The 21,008-nt window shown below is 41.8% G+C and overlaps 1 protein-coding gene across 1 annotated transcript in view; it reads right to left on the minus strand.

Moving 5' to 3' along the window:
• Positions 1–788: 788 nt before the first annotated feature.
• LOC120064447 (solute carrier family 12 member 5-like) overlaps positions 789–21,008 on the minus strand; it is a 297,254-nt gene continuing 277,034 nt past the window's right edge. The window contains exons 24-25 of the mRNA XM_039015035.1: positions 19,860–19,993; positions 789–5,746 (exon numbers count right to left, since the gene is read on the minus strand). Of these exons, the coding sequence (XP_038870963.1) occupies positions 5,655–5,746; positions 19,860–19,993 (226 nt within the window). The 3' untranslated portion in view covers positions 789–5,654. The remainder of the gene's footprint in view (positions 5,747–19,859; positions 19,994–21,008) is intronic.

Here is a 21,008-nt window from a genome sequence, read left to right on the forward strand (position 1 = left end):
CAATGCCCACTTAACCAAGAAGCCAGCCGCACCAATGTGTCGGAGGAAATACCATACACCTGATGACCGTGTCAGCGTGCACTGCGTCCGGACCACCACAGGAGTCACTAGTGCGTGATGGGACAAGGACACCCCTGCTGGCCAAACCCTCCCCTAACCCGGACAATGCTGGGCCAATTGTGTGCCACCCCATGGGTCTCCCGGTTGCGGCCGGCTGCGACAGAACCTGGACTCAAACCCAGAATCTCTAGTGGCACAGCTAGCACTGCGGTGCAGTGCCTTAGACCACTGCGTCACTTGGGAGGCCGCTAGCTAAGATTTTGAAAGTAGGATGTTGATATGATCAGTCCAATCAAAGCTACTGTACATATAACGTGATTTGACGTAATTTTATCTGTGGCCAATGACCTTGAGCCTTCTTGGATGGGAACTTCTAATGTAACTCTATGGCAGCACCCAAGGGGCTAGAATTTTCTAGCTCTACCCTTAGACTTAGCGGTGACGTAGTGTCCCAATGAGTGACAGAGCACTGAGCCAATCACGGCGCAACGCTCCGTATTTTCTGCCGGCTTGCCCCACCACCACAGAAAGCACTGAGCTACTCCTGCATTTTGGAGCTGCCTTACTCAAGAAAACAAAAAAGAGACCATGTTAGTATGCAGCTTTATTAACTCAATGATATCTATATATTTTTTTTTACATTGTTTGCAAACTGATATGTGACACGTATTAATGCCAAAATAACATGCAAAACAGGAAAGCCCTGTTTTTTTGCAAAAAATGTGGGGCTCAAAACAGGTGGGGCTCTGCTCTGAATGACGGGTCGCCACTGGTTGGGATATGAATCATTATGGAACACAGGTCATACGTAGAAGTTTAAACCTAGAGCGAGGCGCGTGGTTCACAACTGGACCGTTGTCATCACAGTTCCATGATTAGTGAGGATTATTAGGGTAGATTTATAGCACTACTGTTCAACCCCTATTGTACAGTTTTCTCACCTTGCAATATCTCATGGATTAAACTATTTAATATGGCAACTTCAGGATGAATCAAACCACTGTATTTTTTATTCACCAATATATTTTGTGCTTAAAAGCTCTCCAAACCTGTTTATTTTATTATAAATACTTATCTAACCCTAAATCATATATAAGATTAGAGTATTTTTTTAATAAATCAACCATCTACTGTGATTTTTTTTTTAAATGGAGAAATGGAGAAAAGAAAAACAACCAAATAGTTTTACTGCACGCCAAAACTGCCCTTGCACATACTTAAAGTGAAAGGAAGAAAATTAAATGAAAAGTTAGTATATAATTGCAGTGAAAAACTGCAGAGTAATGTCAAGATCTGATCTAGCTATCCCACTTTGTCACCCAGATCTTACTTCAACTGGCTGCAGTACACACTCATACCACCAGAGGAAGCTATGAATCGGTGTGTAAACTGGGCAAGTTAGTTTTTATTAAACACTGATTATGTCCTCTAACCTTCAATCACAACAAGTGTTAGCTCTAGATAAAGTGCTTTTCTGTCTCAGCCACCACAGAGGAGATGAACACAAAATAACTTTATGGTCCATAAGACCTGGCTCTAAACATTCTAATGAGCACACCGCCAACTTGTCAGTTGTTAATGTGTTCCAATGAAAAACAACAATGTTATACAACCAAATGAAAAATGATTCCCCAAGTAAAAAAACAATATTGCACATAATCTTACAAAACGCTAAGACTTTGTCCACAGTGATAAAACAGTGTACAACAAAGGACAACAAACATCGCCGTAGGCTATAGTGTTTTTGACTGCAGTGTTATATACAAAGCAAAAGGAACATCTCTCAGGCCCATCTATTCAACGCATAAACTCATATTACGTTACGCAACATTAATTTAGCAAGATTGACAACAATATTGTGAACTTATACTTTTTTTTGGCAAAATACTTGTTTTCAATGTCTAACTATGTAACCACGAGGCAATCATTCTCAAGTTCTCTTTTCTGTGACCAAAGCAACGTCTTGTAGTTTAATCACAGACCCCCAAAGGGAGCCCTTGTGTAGATGGAGGACATTCCCCTTCCAAACCACTTGCCTTGTACATATAAGTCATCACACCATATACCACTGAAACAAATATTTCCACATAAGACCATGCAAACAGTAATTATAAAACACATTGGAAATTCAAACAAACTCATTTCCCATAAATCTTTTTTTCACCAACATTTGAGATCTTTTCTTTATAAATAGATTAAAGGCTCAGTCAATGCAGGCAATGTTGTAGTAAAATTCCAAAATAGCCAAGTATTTTGAAAGTTGATATGAGTGTCTATTAATCAAATTGTGTAATAATAGGAGAGAGTCATATGGTTGTAGTCATATATTGGCCATATGTAAAAACTAGCAGTGGCTAGACCAGTCGCTAGAGTTTGCTCTAGTAAGAGATCTGATGTAACTGGCAGAGAACTACCAGTGAATTGCAGTTAACATTTCACACATATCAATCAAAATGTAAAACAAAGAACTTTACTATCTTTAAGTTCTAACAACACTTTATTGCACGATTGTTGTCAATTCAACTTGATAAAACGTTCAAAGTTGCAGTCTGGGCTAAGAGTTTCTCTAGGCTAAATGTGGATTGCAGAGGATGGAATAATCAACAGTGCCATTTGTGAAAATAATAAAAAAGCACTGGGGGGGGGGACTGCCCCTGGACTCCCAAACAAATTGCACCCTAATGGTATAAGTATTGCCTCAAGATACTGTATAATATATTCAGGAAAGTTCTCTTCCAAAGCTGAAAAAGACTCCTGTCCAGAAAGACTCTCAGGTCAATAGTTAATAGGTAAAGCCGGGTCAAGTCTTGGAGGAGACAAACCACCAGCATTGATATGTATTTCTATATATGCCTACCCTTTTTCTGATATCTTTTGTATGTTCCTTTAGATGTGTTAATTTACAAATAACTCTAATAATACTAGCAGAATTCACAACATATGAGTCTGACTTTCAAACAACACTTTAAACATAAATACTGGGTTCAACAGCTCTATAAACTAGTGTAATTTGTTGTTTTGAACCCTCTATTATATATATATATATATTCATAGTTCTACTACAAGTGCAAGTGACTTTAAAAACACAAAATAAATACATGATGATAGTTGTCCTTGGTCATTGTGATATATTAATAAATTCCTTAGACATATGAAATCTACATACAAAATAGATGAGTAAAAAAATAAATAACATGAATATGTGAGACCAAATTTCAGCTATTGCACATTCCTTTCAAAATTCACTTTAAACGTCTTTGTTGTAATTAGCTAATAATCCATTCATTGTCAGGGCCATACATATTGGCTCAAATCTGTGCCAATTTTGTGGATACGAAATCACATATTTGGATTATACTGCATAGGGTTCAGTGTTACGGATGGGGTGAGTTTCATAGCTGTGTAACCCTTTTCCATTCCATCACTTTATATCTATTACTATTTAATTGCACACTAACCCTTCAACCTAATGCACAATTTGTACTCTGTAATTTAAATCAATATTAGACTTTCATAGATCTATTTCATTTAAAAAATATTTTTTTTATATGGCACATGTAAACATATATAAATTTGGCAAAACAACATAATATATTTTTTTGCGATAATTCAAATGATATCTCTATTATATAAATATGCATAACTTTTGTCTATAAACATAAGAAACAACATTTTGTTTTCTAGGTGGAAAAATGTTCATTTAATGAACTGGTAAATTCATTAAATCACCTGTTGCACAGTGGGGGACAGTGCAGGTGCAGTACTCGTCAGGGAAACAGTGACAGTTACCATAGTGATAGGAGCCTAAGCCATCCAAAAGCAGTTTTGAGCCGACCCTTTGAGAGAAGGAACATTTTCTCGACTAGAAGCTTTTTAGTAAGTCACAAACATACTACACTCATAATTAACAACGTGTCAGAGCTTTTACACTATTTACAGTGATCCACACTGGGGTCAAGGGGTGTGGGTGTCTGACAATGAGGAACTCACTGCTCATAATCTATTCCTGTCTCTTCCTCGTTTTTCTTTCTCATTCTCTGCTCATAATCTTTCCCTGGCTCTTTTTAGTTTCTCGTTCTTAGTGGAAAGGTCGTCTGACATAAGAGCAGGGGCTCTTTTTCAATTGTCTTTCCTCGATTCTTTGTCTCTCCTCTGTCCAAGGAGGCGAGCAAAGGGGATAGTAGGAATCAAGGAAAGAACATTGAGATAGAGCCCCTGCTTTTCTGTCAGACGACTTTTCCGCTAAGAACGCTCCTCACAGTTTAATAACAACGTATCAATATCTTAAATCAAGCTAGCCTTGTTGTTTTTGGCACTAACAGTGGCTGGATCTAGACGGGACACATAGACACTTAGAAAGGGGGAAAAGGGAGAAGTATAAATATGATGACAGTGCGAGAGCAAAAACAAAGTACAGCGACCTGAGGACGACATGTTGTACTCAAGATGAGGTCAAAGTTCATAGAGCACGATCTATGTCATCCCGGAGGCTTGTTCGTTTCTCTCCCATCTTCCTCCAAACTTTGTTCCTTCGTTCACAACTTACCCTGATTAAAAGAATGACCAAGTTCTCTTCAAACCACCAACCATGACCATGGGTAGCAGTCTTTCTCGACGGTGGTTATCTCCGCACTTAATGAACAGGGTTTCCCACAGGAGTCTTTTGGTATTCTCTCTTCGCTGTGGTTTCGCAGGGTCATATACACGACTAGCTACACAACGTCAACATCCTCAGTTCTCCACTGACCACTGTTCAGTCTTGCGGTATGCTACTCCATGTTGATAGGTAGGTGACTCCAAATTGATGGCACTCTAAAACATCCCCTCATAAAAACAAACCACAATCGGATGAATGAGACACTTAAGCTGCGTCTACACAGGTATCCCAATTCTGATATTTTTTCCAATAATTCGTCTTCTGACCAATCACATCAGATCTTTTTCAGAGTTTATCTGCTTTGGTCAAAAGACCAATTACTGAAGAAAACATCATAATTGGGCTACCTGTGCAAACGCAGCCTTAAACACACGCAGACACACACATCACACTGAACAACCCAGCTCACCTAACCCTCTGTATCCTTGACTCCATAAGCAAGTGACCAGTGGATTGACCAATAGGCAGCTATGAATAGCACAAAGGGTGTGGAACTGGACTGTGATGGCTACCTGCAATCAGCAGAGGGCAGTATTTCACGCTATTTCATTTCAGAGTACTGATTGATAATCTTGCTGGGTGAATTGGACTAAACCTTTCCTTTGTAGGTTATTTGGGCCACGGACAGGGGGAGGCGAAGTCTCTGAGCCATCTGCTCTAGATGATATGTGGTCTGGATATGAAGCTAAAAGAGGCTACCTCTGACATCTTAGAGGACCGGAAAAGGCTCTAAAGTGTGTGAGGTAATCTAAATAGCATCCTACTAGTCTGAATAGATTGTGTGTTTGTGTGTGTGAGAGTGTGTTTTAAGGCAAACAGAAGATAGCGTGAAGAGACGCAAGGTGAGATGGGGTATTGCTTGGGTGTGAGGGGAGTGTCTGACAGAAACAAATGGAAGGGGGGGGGGGAGATCAGGGACTTGGGGGGGGCTGCTCTCTCAAGAGTAGATGGTGATGACCTCACGACCGCCACCGCGAACCAGGAGAACCCTGTTGAGACCTTCAGTCAGGACCTCCAGGAACTCCATGTCTGAGAGGGCGCAAAAGTTAAGGAAAACAACTGACTGGTGCACCTCTGTAGCGTTATGCTTACTTTTATTAGTAGCCAGATACTGACTTGTTTTAATATTTATTTTATTAAAATGTTTTACCCACCTCCAACAATTTTTTATAATAATTTCTCTCTTTATTATAAATAGTTTTTTAATGTATTTTTTTTGCAAGGTTACGTCTCTTTTTTCTTTCTTAATTTAATCATAGGCATATAATACCATCGACAGTCGTTAGAAATAATCATCCCACATTGGGGAAGTGGGAGGTAAGGTTCATGTTCCACCAGACTACCCTGCACCCCTCTCCCAGAACACCCCCTCTTCAGCCCACTACCCCAGTGTGGTGGACACAAAAAAGCAAACTAAAACGAAAAAACGAAAAAAAGTCAGATACTTATTTGTATCGACACAGCTTCTATGGGCAGATAAGCTGTGCGAAGATGACTTAAGACATACTCTATTCTGTAAACTCCATGGGAGTGTTAACATGAGTAAAGCTATAGTATGTTCATTTACAGATCCTACAGAAAAATGCTGTGGAAGCAAGGGGGCTGATGCTGTTGTAGTCCATGTGGGGTCAAACAACATTAGGAGGGCTAGCTCGGAACTGCTGAAAATTGATTTTTTTTAAAAACTGATTCTAGCTTTGAAAGTTTCTAAAAAAGCAGCCAATTATTTCAGGCCAGGTACCATCGTTGGACCGCGGCTGTGAAAGATTCAGCAGGCTACTGGCATTACACACCTGGCTAAAAGATTACTGTAGCTTTGTTGGTGTTACCCTTTCTATGAGCTTATAATATAAACTACACCACGAAAGGTACTGTTTACTTGACTTTAATCATATCAGCACATGTAACAGCAGTTTACAGCACTTTCTGTTCATCTTTCTTCCTCTCCCCAATTCACTTAAACTGTATTTCTTTATTTCCCATGGGCTTCACCTGAGTACCCCCTAGTGGCTGGAATACAACTGTATTAAGCCCCTTACATTGGCATAACTTTTAAAGATAACTTTGTCACCTTCTGGAAACAGAAGACGCTTTACAGGAATGACAGAGTCCATCCAAATCATCTTGGCTCCTGGACAATGACTTATCAATGAACCAAGCCCTGCTCAGATAATCCCTACCATTGTGTCTCTGAGTTGTCGTAGTGCTGCAGCAAATGTACATTGTCCCATGAGCGTTGGAAGTCATAATATAAGTAACCTAATTTATGTCCCTCTAAGTCCCTGAATGCCTCTGTCAATCCTATAGCTATTGTATGCAGTAATCATATGTCTATGAACCAGAGTTAAACTATTATCACTGAGGCAGTGTGCCCTAGTAGGACGTTCACTGTGTGCAGCTCACCCTGCACTATCAGCTCAAATATAAATATCACTTTCATATCTACTTCTGATAAGCTGCTCAGTAAAACAATCAAGCATCCCAGAAAAATTCTAAAAATAGCCGACATTAACATCCTGTATGTAGCCTAAGAAACAAGGTCCATGAAATCGACAACTTGCTAGTAACAGATGACATTCATATACTGATCTCTGAAACTCACTTAGATAATACCTTTGATGGTATAGTGGTAGGAATACATAGTTATAACATGCAAACAGAAATGCTAACGGGGGGTGGTGTTGTGGTTTATATTCCAGTTAAGCGTAGAGAGGATCTCATGTCAAATACTGTTGAAGTAATATGGATACAGGTTCATCTGCCCCACATAAAGCCCATTTTTGTAGGAAGCTGCTATAGGCCACCAAGTGCTAACAGTCAGTATCTGGATAATATGTGTGAAATGCTTGATAATGTATGTGATATCAACAGAGAGGTATAGAGGGCTTGCAGTTGCATCACAAATCCCCTAGCAACCGCACAAGGCTTCATGTTGGAAGATCAGTCAGTCTGGGGAAAGTCCTCCAATTGTCCACATTTTGCTTCCAGATTGCCCATTATTTAATTTTTTCGAAGGATCCAGAAAACAGAGGCAGTGGGAGAACCTATTCAAGTAAAAACATATATTTTGAAAATGATAGCTATTGGAAATTTGTGTGCAGGCTACTCAAATGAGCTGCTAACATAATGTTTGCTAGCTAGCTAGCTACAGTAGCTAACTAACTTTACATACTGTATAGCTAGCCAAGTGAATTAAATATCACCAGTTAGCTAACTTCATATTAGCTAGTTAGCTACCTATCTTGATATAATGTATTTATTGTTATAACTTGAAATGCATTTGTAGCTAGCTTGCTACAGTAACAGCCATGGAAGAGGGTGAAAGGATTAGCTAGCAGTTCCAGCTGTCGGAATGGAGAGTAGGCTACTCTGGATATGGCAGGTACCTTTGTGGGAAGATATTATGAAAAGATTCTCCAGTTCCAGTCCTTAGCGAGATAAACTGAGGACAGAGATATATAGTAACATAATATTCAATGCTGTCTAATTTGAGAATAATGCAGCCTTTTTTCTTTGATGTTTTTCTGTCCTCAGATACAGAGCTGTGTAACCCTGTCTGCAGATGAGGTCCCAATGAATGTCGCAAGAGAATAAGGGTAAATCCTTGTATACCAAGAATTATGTGTACCTATGTTAGCACATTTTGTAAACAAAAATACAGTTTAAAAGTCAATGTACTGTATAAACCTATTACAACTGGAGCAGGCCAACCCAGCTGGGTGTGCAGTCTTCTGTTCCAGCCCAGCACTAGCACACCTGATTGAATTTATCAAACCTAATTAGTTGATAATCAAGTGTGCTATTGCTTGGCTGGAACAGAAGTCTGCTCACCCAGTAGATCAGGGATCAGTGGAGTGAGGTTAACCTTTTTTTGTTCAAATTAAATTATGTTTTAGTAATAGCCCACTTGTTACTAAGATGTCTAACCTTCAGATATGAGTTAGACTACTTGTTCACTTTGAAATGATATAAAATTGTGTTGATTCTGAAGTGTTTACTTATTTTAATTGTAAACTATTTTTCAAGGTGAAATTGTGTCAATTTTGATTAATCACATCTCACAATCCTGCAATAAAAGAGGGTAAGGGAATCTAACTCTAATTTGTCTGTTATTTTTCTCAAATGAACATTACCTACATTTTTGTTCAGTTGTAAGCTCTCCAATTAGTTTTATTTGATTGTCACTCTTTTATCAGGATATCAGCCATGTGAACCCATTTTGCAGCTGATAACGGCATGCAACGCCAATGCAGCAGTACGCCTACAGCAGTGGTTCCCAACTCCAGTCATTGAGTACCCCCCACAGCACATTTTTGTTGCAGCCCCAGACAAACATAGCTGACTCAACTCATTGAGGGCCTGATGATTAGTTGACAAGTTGAATCAGGTGTGCTTTTCTGGGATAACAATAAAACTCTGTACTGTTGGGGAGACTTGAGGACCGGAGTTGGGAACCACTGGACTACAGTATGATGGCATTAGCCCAGCGTTTCCCAAACTCAGTCCTCCGGACCAAAAGGAGTGCACGTTTATTTTTCTCCCTAACACTACACAGCTGATTCAAATTATTCGAAGCTTGATGATTAGATTATTATTTGAATCAGATCAGATGTGTAGTGCTAGGTTAAAAACCAAAACGTGCACCCCTTGGAGTCCCGAGGACCGAGTTTGGGAAACCCTGCGATTAGCCATATGGGCATTTGCAATTCATCCTTGACATTGTGCATCTGAAGCAGAGAATAGCTTAACTCACATATTGTTTATATGTTCTCAATTTTATAAACGATACCAATAGACAATGTGTATGAGGCTAATCATTATACTAGATCAGTGGTACTCATTGTGCAGCCCGCTGGCCGAGCCCTTAATTTGCGGCTCACAGTGATTTTCCTATTTTCCTTCCATAATACATAACAATGATACAATTTCAATTCAATGTTTTTAATGCAGGCCTGAATCACTTCATTGAATATGTGTATTGTTCACTGGACGGCAGATAGATGGCAGTATAGTGCAGCTGTTGAACAGAAAGTCCGAAATAGAATGCAACTGCTCAGCTACAGCGACCGACACATATCAGTTTGCTACTAGCTATTTTTGCAGTCTGGTCGACATGGATCGTTTTATTGTAAAAAAGAAACGTAAATCTATTGACAATGAAAATGTAGGGGAAGAGCTGGAGAACAAGCTGTGAACGAGCAACCACCGGAGAACCAGGAAAATCAGGAAGATGGTGGTGGGGAAATGCAGATAGCTAGCGTAGCTAGCGTGGCTAAATTGGCTCTGGTGGCTAAGAGAAGGATACGATCGATTCAAGAAGAACACAGAAAGTTCCAAGAGAAATGGACAGGCAAGTATTTAGCACTGTTGCAGAGAAAACGACAGAGGCAACATATGAGATTGCTTGGATACTCGTGAGAAACAAGAAGGCCTTCACAGACGCCTCAGCCGAAATATTGTATGCAAATTTCACAAACAAGGAAGCTATTTCAAAGCAAATTAAGGGACTGCAACTCAGACTCGACCATAACAAGACATCGGTGAGGACATCGGTAAGCAACTGATAACTGACATATCCGTGGTGCCATGTTTTAGTATTGCGCTTGACAAAAGCACTGATGTATGTGACATTGCTAAATTATGTGTTTGGGTCCGCTTCCCTCAAAACGAGTCATTCAGAGAGGAACTTATGTTTACTGCCCCTTCAAGGACAAACACAAGGAGAGGATACTCTGAAAGCCCTATTTTTTGCTGATAATAATATTGACTTGTCAAATCTGGCTTCTGTGTGCACTGACGGCACCCCAAACATGCGAGGGAAGGAGAAGGGACTCATAGACCTGATGAGAAAGAGAATGTTTAATAAAACAACAAACATGAAACAAGACAGCTTAACAGTGGCGAGATAGCATGAAAACAGGGAAACAATACTGACTGAGGAATGAACATAAGGGTGGGACATATAAAGGGTAGGTAATGAGGAAGGTAATGGAGTCTAGGTGTGAATCATGATGATCTGCAGGTGTGCGTAATGAAGGATGCCAGGTGTGCGTAATGATGAATCCCAGGACCGGTGGTTAGTATTCTGGCGACATTGCGCGCCGGAGGGGAGGAGCAGGCGTGACAGTACCCCTCCTCTGATGTGCGGCTCCTGCCGACCAGGGTGGCGACCCCGAGGAAGTGGAAAGCATGGATGTTGGGATCCAGAATGTCCTCCAACGGAACCCAACACCGCTCCTCTAGGCCATACCCCTCCCAGTCCACCAGATACTGGAGTTGACCCCCACGACGCAGTGAGTCCAGTACGGATCTGACAGCATACGCCGGACTCCCCTCGACGTCCAGGGGAGGTGGTCGGGTGTCGTGGGGGACAACATCAGCTAGGGGACCAGGAACCACCGGCCTGAGAGAAGGGAGACATGCAATGAGGATGAGATACGATAGTGACTAGGCAACTGTATCCTATACGTCACCTCATTGACCCTACGGAGAACCTTGAACGGCCCCAAAAACCGGGGGCTCAGTTTCTTGCAGGGCAGGTGGAGTGGGAGGTTCCTGGTAGAGAGCCAGATGCGATCCCCAGGGTGGAACACAGGGGTCTCACTGTGGTGGCGGTCTGCCTGTTCCTTTTGACGATGGACGGCACGCTGGAGTCTAACATGCGCATCACTCCACACTTCTGCGCGTGCGGAACCACTGATGAATTGCAGGAGCTTCAGTCTGGAGGCCAGGGCCGGCTGAAAACCCAGAACACACTGGAAGGGGATCAACCCAGTGGAAGAGAGACGCAGCGAGTTCTGGGCGTACTCTGCCCATGGAAAGACTCGTTCCCACGCACCCTGCTGGTCCTGAGAGTGACTCCTCAGGAACCTCCCCAGCTCCTGGTTCATCCTCTCCATGGTAACCCGGAAGTGAGGCTGACCGTGACCCAGAGCTTCTCCATGAAGGCCCTCCATACTCGTGATGTGAATTGGGGGCCACGGTTGGAAACGATGTCCTCCGGAAGGCCATAATGCCGGAAGACCTACTGTAAGAGTGCCTCAGCGACCTGGAGAGCAGTGGGGAGACCAGGAAGAGGGATTAAACGTCATGACTTATAAAATCTATCCACTACTACCAGAATGATGGTGAAACCGTCAGAGCGGAGATCAGTTACAAAGTCGATGGATAGATGAGACCAGGGTCGCTGAGGCACGGGAAGCGGCAAGAGCTTTCCCGCTGGTGCATTCCAGGGGGACTTGGTTTGGGCACATACGGAACAGGAGATAACATAACGAGTTACATCCTGCGCCAAGGTGGGCCACCAGTACTTCTCAGTGATGGAGTGGATAGTGCGAGAAATACCTGGATGTCCAGTGACGACAGCTGTGTGTGCCCAGGTCAGCAGCTGATCCCTTATCCTTGTGGGAACATAGATGCGCTCAGGAGGACAGTTCAGGAGTGCGGGCTCCCTCTCTGAAGCCTGGCGGATCTCCACATCTACGTCCCAGGCCACTGGACCTACAACTCGGGAGGATGGGATTATAGGGGCACTCTAGACTGGTCAAGAGCCACGACCCAACCACAATGCCCACTTAACCCAGAAGCCAGCCACACCAATGTGTCGGATGAAACACAATACACCTGGCGCCGTGTCCCGCCACAGGAGTCGCTAGAGCGTGATGAGACAAGGACATCCCTGCCGGCCAAACCCTCCCCTAACCCGTACGACGCTGGGCCAATTGTACGTCGCCCCATGAGTCTCCCGGTCGCGGCCGGCTGTGACAGTGCCTGGAATCTAACCAGGATTTCTAGTGGCACAGCTAGCAACTTCTATGTAGTGCCTTAGACCACTGTGCTACTCGGGAGGCCGGATATTGCTCCTACTTGCCATCTCTTCAATCTAAGCCTGGGAAGCAAGAAGTCATTCCGTTACCCAAGAATAGTAAAGCACCCTTTACTGGCTCAAATAGCTGACCAATCAGCCTGTTACCAACCCTTAGTAAAAAATTATGTTTGACCAGAAACAATGCTATTTTATAGGGCAGGGCATTCAACATGCATCGCACTTACATAAACGACTGAAAGAAGTTGATAATAAATATTGTGAGAGCTGTTTTGTTAGACTTCAGTGAGGCTTTTGACATTATCCATCATAGTATTCTGCTGACAAAAAAAGTATACAATGCATTCAGAAAGTATTCAGACCCCTTGACTTTTTTCACATTTAGTTACGTTACAGCCTTTTTCTAAAAGAGATTTTTTTAAATCTCATAATTCTACACAAAATACCCCATAATGACAAAGCAAAAGCAAAGTTTTTTTAAATGCTTGCAAATGTATATAAAAAAAACCTGAAATATCACATTTACATAAGTATTCAGACCCTTTACTCAGTACTTTGCTGAAGCACCTTTGGCAGCAATTACAGCCTAGAATCTTCTTGGTATGACTCTACAAGCTTGGCACACCTGTATTTGAGGAGTTCCATTATTTTTTTACAGATCCTCTTAAGCTCTGTCTGGTTGCATTTTGAGCATCGCTGCAAAGCTATTTTCAGGTCTCTCCAAAGATGTTTGATTGGGTTCAAGTCTGGGCTACTCAAGGACATTCAGAGACGTGTCCCGAAGCCACTCCTGCGTTGCCTTGGCTGTATGCTTAGGGTTGCTGTCCTGTTGGAGGGTGAATCTTCTCCCCAGTCTGAGGTCCCAAGTACTTTGGAGCAGATTTTCTTCAAGGATCTTTCTGTACTTTGCTCCGTTCATCTTTGCCTCAATCCTGACTAGTCTCCCAGTCCCTGTCGCTGAAAAACATCCCCACAGCATGATGCTGCCACCACCATGCTTCACCGTAGGGATGGTGCCGGGTTTCCTCCAGACGTGCCGCTTGGCATTCAGGCCAAAGAGGCCAATATTGGTTTCATCAGACCAGAGAATCTTGTTTCTCATGGTCTGAGTCCTTTATGAGCATTTTGGCAAACTCCAAGAGGGGTGTCATGTGCTTTTTACTGAGGAGTGGCTTCTGTCTGACCACTCTACCATAAAGGCCTGATTGGTGGAGTGCTGCAGAGATGGTTGTTCTTCTGGAAGTTTCTCCCATCTCCACAGAAGAACTCTGAAGCTCTGTTAGGGTGACCATCAGGTTCTTGGTCCTTCTCCCCCGATAGCACAGTTTGGCCGGGCGGCCAGCTCTAGGATGAGCCTTGGTGGTTCCAAACTACTTCCATTTAAGAATGATGGAGGCCACTGTGTTCTTGGGGACCTTCAATGCTGCAGACATTTTTTGGTACCCTTCCTCAGATCTGTGCCTCAACACAATCCTGGCTCAGAGCTCTACAGACAATTCCTTCGACCTCATGGCTTGGTTTTTTCTATGACATGCACTGTCAACTGTGGGACCTTATATAGACAGCCTTTCCAAATCATGTCCAATCAATATATCACAAGTGGACTCTAATCAAGTTGTAGAAACATCTCAAGGATGATCAATGGAAACAGAATGTACCTGAGCTCAATTTCGAGTTTCATAGCAAATGGCCTGAATACTCTAAATAAAGTATTTCTGTTTAAAACATTTTATACATTTGAAAACATTTACTGTGGATTGAGAGTTCCCTGTCTAACAGAACACAGTGTTATTTAATGGTAGCCTCAACAACATTATCCAGGTAGAATCAGGCATTTCCCAGGGCAGCTGTCTAGGCCCCTTACTTTTTTCAATCTTTTCTAATGTAATGACCTGACACTGGCTCTGAGTAAAGCTATGTATCTGGATGACTCAACACTATACACGCCAGCTACTACATTGAGTGAAATCACTGCAATACTTAACAAACAGCTGCAGTCAGTGTCAGAATGGGTGGCAAGAAATAAGTTAGTCCTAAATATTTCTAAATCTAAATGGATTGTATTTGGGACAAATCATTAACTGAACCATAAATCTCAACTAATTATTGTAATGAATAATGTGGAAATTGTTGATGAGACTACTCTGCTTGGAGTAACCCTGGATTGTAAACTGTTATGGTCAAAACATATTGATGCAACAGTAGCTATGATGGGGAAAGGTCTGTCCATAATAAAGCGTTACTCTGCCTTCTTAACAACAATATAAACAAGGCAGGTCCTACGGGCCCGAGTTTTGTCACACCTGGACTACTGCTCAGTCGTGTGGTCAGGTGCAACAAAGAGGGAATTCAGAAAATTACAACTGGCCCAGAAGCACGGCAGCACAGCTGGTCCTTAAATGTAAACTTAAAGCTAACATTAATAATATGCATGTCAATCTCTTATGGCTCAATGTAGAGGAGAGATTGACTTCATCACTTCTTGTTTTTGTAAGAAGTATTGACATGTTGAATGCACCAAGCTGTCTGTTTAAACTACTAGAACACAGCTCAGACACCCATGCATATCCCACAAGACATGCTACCAGAGGTCTCTTCACCGCCCGCAAGTCCAGAACAGAGTATAGGAGGCGCACAATACTACATAGAGCCATGGCTACATGGAACTCTATTCCACATCAAGTAACTCACGCAAGCAGTAAAATCAGATTGAAATAACATAAAAACACACCTTATGGAACAACTCGGACTGTGAAGATTCACACACACAGGTACAAACAACCCTCTGAGGAGGGAGGGGAGGACCATCTTCCTCAATGAAATTTCATCAAAATAAAAATAGTGAAAAATGAAAAAAAATTATCCTAAAAATATGTCACCAAATAATTGATAAAAAAACACTGTTTTGCAAATCAGGTCTGTAGTAACTTCAACAGCACTCTCTGGGGTAGCACTATGGTGTAACCGGAGGACACCTAGCTTCCGTTTTCCTAGAAGGCTCGTTGGCCTCACCACCTTACATAGGGTACAGTGACCTGAAGAACATTGATTGTTCAGCTAAAAGGCATAACAAAAGCACAGAGCATATAAATGCCTGCATCAGATTCAAGCTTCTGGGAAAAAAACACATCGATCATGTGGACGAAGTTCTGCGTATTTAAACTGCGCAACACAATGAGAAAGTAGCGCCTCGATCACACCAACAGCATATTGGAACACCAGAAGTACATTCATGTCCAATGGAACGCTGCGTTTGCCTTGCAGCGGCAGTTGCAGTGGGATCTGTGTGGTGCATACGTTGGATTTATCGAGCGTATGGGTCAAACTGTATGCATAGCCTGACAGAAATGGTAGCTGTAGGTGAGTGTTGAACTTTTGTTGCACACATATCCATCTTATCGACAACACTGCATTTTTGGGCATGCAAGAATTGGCTTTTAGAGGACACAAGAGGGAAAGTTCCGCTATTAAGGCCAACCACAAGAAATTTGCAGAGGTAATTGCACATTACGATGTTTTACTTGCTGAACATACGGGACGTCTTTTCTGGGATGTCGAAATTAAGAAATAATGATTTGATAGCTTCCATCGCATCAGCCATTAAAAGCGAGATTAAAGAGAGTGGTTTTTGATAACGTTAAGGATTTATAGTCCATTTGTGTATCTGGAGAAAATGTAAATGTGATCAAATATGGTTTATATTCAAACTTGGGCTGCTAGGCTGCCAATCCAAAATTATTAACTGGAATTAATCAATGAACATAATATGGATAACAGAGTTCATGTTTTATTAGGCCTACAATTGCATAGGCCTGCATGAAGCAAACATGCATAAAGCAAGCTCAGCCTTGTGAGTTACGTATATTGTCTATCAGTTGTTGTCTCTGTGTCCGGGTAGATGAAATCCCCCTCTTAATCTAGTCTAAATATAATGAATATGTACAAGTATAAGGTGGCTGCAGCTGGACAGGGTTTTCAGGAGTTTTTTTCAGGAGTTTTTTTCAGGAGTTTTTTTAAAACCATGTGACCTGATAAGGAAAAATGGGACCAGTTTTTCCTAATCAGGTCATATGGTTTTAAAAAACTCATGAAAAATGCACTTTTATAATAAAAGATTTACATGCATAATCGCATTTGCGGTCACTTTCGATAATGATGTTTTCCCTCTAATGGAACATTCGCGCTTATAGCCTACTGCCGTGTGCGCACTGCTGCATTTATGAAGAAATAGCCCAATAGTTTATCACATTTTAAGCTAAACATTCTAATCGGTTGCGTCAGCCTCATTGCGTAAGTAAATATTTTGGGGGGGATGCTAGTGGATGTATTAATTTGGGATCTATCGCATCCCACAACTGTCCCATACTATGTTGGAATATTTACTTCTCACACAGATTAGAATAGGTCAACTTTTGTACTATGGGGGATAGTAGATTGACATAGGCTAGTTATTTTGCTGTTCGTTTGGCCCAATCATGTTGTTGGCTGACGAAAAGTTAAGGTGGAAGGTTCTTTCAATATCTTCAATATGCACCTCGGAATTGGATAAGGACGAATGCAGTTGCGTCCCCAAAGTGTCTGTCTTTACTTGTAGCCTGAGAAAGACCCGATCACGTGATGGAGAGCCATGTGAGTAAGAGGCGCTTCAGAGCACGGCCACTGGCCATAAAAGGCAGGGATTTTTTAGGGTGCGTTACAGCCACACAAAGGGGATGTCGCCGGGAAATTTGAGGCATTATCAAGTGCTTGTCAAATTGTGAATGAGAGACTGTTGAAGTGTGTACAGCCTACAAATCAAATCATCATTAGAGTCGCATCATGCAGCCTTCCAATGTATTAAACATTTTAACATATAGCCCAACCTAGTAGAACCCCTAAAGTTACAATAATACCTCTAAATTAAGTATATAGGAGTACCTATTTCTTTGGTAACCCCTCAACACAGAATAGCTGCATGTGCACACTCACTCAAATCGTTTGGAGAAAATATCCTTTCTATTTTATTCAGCTTTGTTCAATTGGATTCTTCATACTATAAAATTATATAAAATAATGCCATGGAATTCTAACCAAATCTTGTCTGCTAAATGAACTAGTGTAGCCCACAGCCATATGGCATAGCCAGATCAGGACTTAACATAAGGACAACTCAGATTATGCTATTCTGTTCTTGTGAAATGGACTACATTTCCTTCATATCATGATTCTTTAGACCTGTCAAAAATAAATAATAGATTTATTGTGAAGGTGTAGGCTATATTACATGGATTTATTACATTTTTAAAAAAATGTAGATGTTCCAAAGGCCAAGAGTGTGGTAGACAAGAGATGCTAAATGTGTTTATGTTAATTGACGGGCAATTACCACGAGACCGACAGTTATATGCTTGAAAATAACCGGCTGGCACAGCCCTAGTCCCATCATAGTCCATATACAACTTTTTTATACGTGATTAATCACTGTCATACCTTATAGGATCCAGAGTTTTTCTGGTTAGGTTAACGATAAGGTAAAACTCTGGACCTCAGGGGGGAAAAATGGTCAGTTATTGTCAGGTATGTGGATGATCAGGGATGTATTCAGGAACGTTTCTTGGGCTACTTTAATGTGTCAACTTCATAGAGAAACTCGTTGCCCAAACCTACGATGGCGCAGCTGTAATGGAAAGTATCTGCTATCCTGTTCCCTGATTAAGAGGTGATGACCACTCCACTACCATTGTCAACTCTCTCCTGACTTGAACTGAAGTGTCACGACTTCCGCCGAAGTCGGTCCATCTCCTTGTTCGGGCGGCGTTCGGCGGTCGACGTCACTGGTCTTTTAGCCATTGCCGATCCACCTTTCATTTTCCATTTGTTTTGTCTTTGTTTACACACCTGGTTTCATTCCCCAATTACATGTTCATGTATTTAACCCTCCGTTTCCCCCATGTTTTTGTGCGTGATTGTTTCTATGTTCATTCGGTACGTTATGGCTGGTTTTCGACGGGTGCTGTTTACACCCGTGCGTAATTGATTACCGTTTATTGTTGGTCAAGTGTATGTTTACCTTGTGCCTTTATTTTGAGTAAAGTAAGTTGCTCACTCATTCTGCTCTCCTGCGCCTGACTTCATGCACCAGGTACACCTACCTTCTGACATGTCTCATGGCCCCGCTCATCCACTGGCACATTGAATGTTTCCTCTCCAAGCACTGTGAGCACCCCTATCAATTTTCTCTGATTACTGTATGTAGCGTCAATCACACACACAAACACAATCACATTATTACACATCAATGATTTTACTCCTTGCTTGGACTAACTTTATTCTTAGCTCTTTTGTCTAACTGTCTCTGTTCATTCCGTGCCTATACTGTGGGTCTCCCATCCTCGTCAATGTTTCAAGTCACCAGCCTCCACTGAAACACACACATACAAACACACATAACATACACACTAAACCTGTAGTGTGTGTTGGAGTATAGTGGCCGGAGGGCACACACTTAATGTGTGAAATCTGTTGTAAAATATATTTTAATGTTTACAAATTGTACTATAACGCATATGACTGTATTAATTTTTGTTGGACCCCAGGAAGAGTAGATGCTGCCTTGGCAGTGGCTAATGGGGGTCCATAATGAATACAAATACAAATAACTCCATACAGTGTGAAAATGGACGCCAAGTCCAACTTCAGACACTCTCTAATAACCACTCCGATTTCCACCATTCACCCTAACCCTCACCTAAACTCTAAACCTAACTTACACCAAGAATAATGTGGTTGTGCATCAGCAGTTTTTCTCTTGTTTTGTCAGTCTCTCAATTAGTTTATAATTAGCCACGTACATTTTTTGATTGGTAGCCAGCAATCTAAAATTGGCCAAATACCAAACCGGCACACAGGACACGTGCTCAGGGGCCCTGAACTCCAGTTGCCCCCCATTGATTTTGTTAGTCATTCTCACTCAGATATCATATAAACATGTAATAAGTCATGGCAAAATGTGCAACATTTGGGAAATTAGCTTTAAAACTGCAAAAATGTCTCTCCACCCCATGGCAAAATGAGTAGAATTGCATTCAATTTGTTATAAAATTGGGAAATTGCAGGAAATGAACTTTAAAAGAAAAAATGTTCTCTCTGTCATCAAGATGGGGGGCCATTACATTTTTTTGCCGCAAGGTGGGGAGACCCCTAACCAAATCTTGCTTAGAGCCCCCAAAAGGCTAGAGCCGGCCCTGTGCTTGCGATAATAAATGTTTGTCTGTTCTAACACGACCACCCTTGGAAGTTCCCTGAGAGTGAGAGAGAGCGATAGCGAAAGAAGGATACAGTTCTCGTCGCCCGCTCGGTTTTTGGGCGGCCCGGGCATGTTAAGGAGCACCAGCTTGGCCTCTGAGGATTTCTTCACGATGACACCATTCAGCCTCAGTGCTGTGTGCATGCGTCTCACATTGGACTGGTTTCTGTTGGAATAAACAAGATGGCCGCTACTGAGCTCCAAACCATCATTTGTTCATAATGCAGTGTTATGTTTAGGCATTCAGTGAAACAAACTGTGAAACGAATACCCTTTCAGGCTACTAATTCACAAACAGCTAAAACAAATGGTCACTCTTTTACTCATTAATTTCTTCACTCATGCAACCTTTGCTATGCTGACTTGGTCTTTGGAATCCTTGAGGAAATGTACAGTTGAAGTCGGAAGTTTACATACACCTCAGCCAAATACATTTAAACTCAGTTTTTCACAATTCCTGACATTTAATCAGAGTAAAAATTCCCTGTTTAGGTCAGTTAGGATCACCACTTTATTTTAAGAATGTGAAATGTCAGAATAATAGCAGACAGAACGATTTATTTCAGCTTTCATCACATTCCCAGTGGGCCAGAAGTTTACATACACTCAATTAGTATTTGGTAGCATTGCCTTTAAAATGTTCAACTTGGGTCAAACGATTCAGGTAGCCTTCCACAAGCTTCCCACAATAAGTTGGGTGAATTTTGGCCCATTCCTCCTGACAGAGCTGGTGTAACTGAGTCAGGTTTGTAGGCCTCCTTGCTCGCACACACACCTTTTCAGTTCTGCTCACAAATTTTCTATAGGATTGAGGTCAGGGCTTTGTGATGGCCACTCCAATACCTTGACTTTGTTGTCCTTAAGCCATTTTGCCACAACTTTGGAAGTATGCTTGGGGGTCATTGTCCATTTGGAAGACCCATTTGCGACCAAGCTTTAACTTCCTGACTGATGTCTTGAGATGTTGCTTCAATATATCCACATAATGTTCCTGTCTCATGATGCCATCTATTTTGTGAAGTGCACCAGTCCCTCCTGCAGCAAAGCACCCCCACAACATGATGCTGCCTCCCCCGTGCTTCACGGTTGGGATGGTGTTCTTCGGCTTGCAAACCTCCCCCTTTTTCCTCCAAACATAACGATGGTCATTATGGCCAAACAGTTATATTTTTATTTCATCA

Source organism: Salvelinus namaycush, chromosome 2, assembly GCF_016432855.1.
Source record: "Salvelinus namaycush isolate Seneca chromosome 2, SaNama_1.0, whole genome shotgun sequence".
Taxonomy (NCBI): domain Eukaryota; kingdom Metazoa; phylum Chordata; class Actinopteri; order Salmoniformes; family Salmonidae; genus Salvelinus; species Salvelinus namaycush.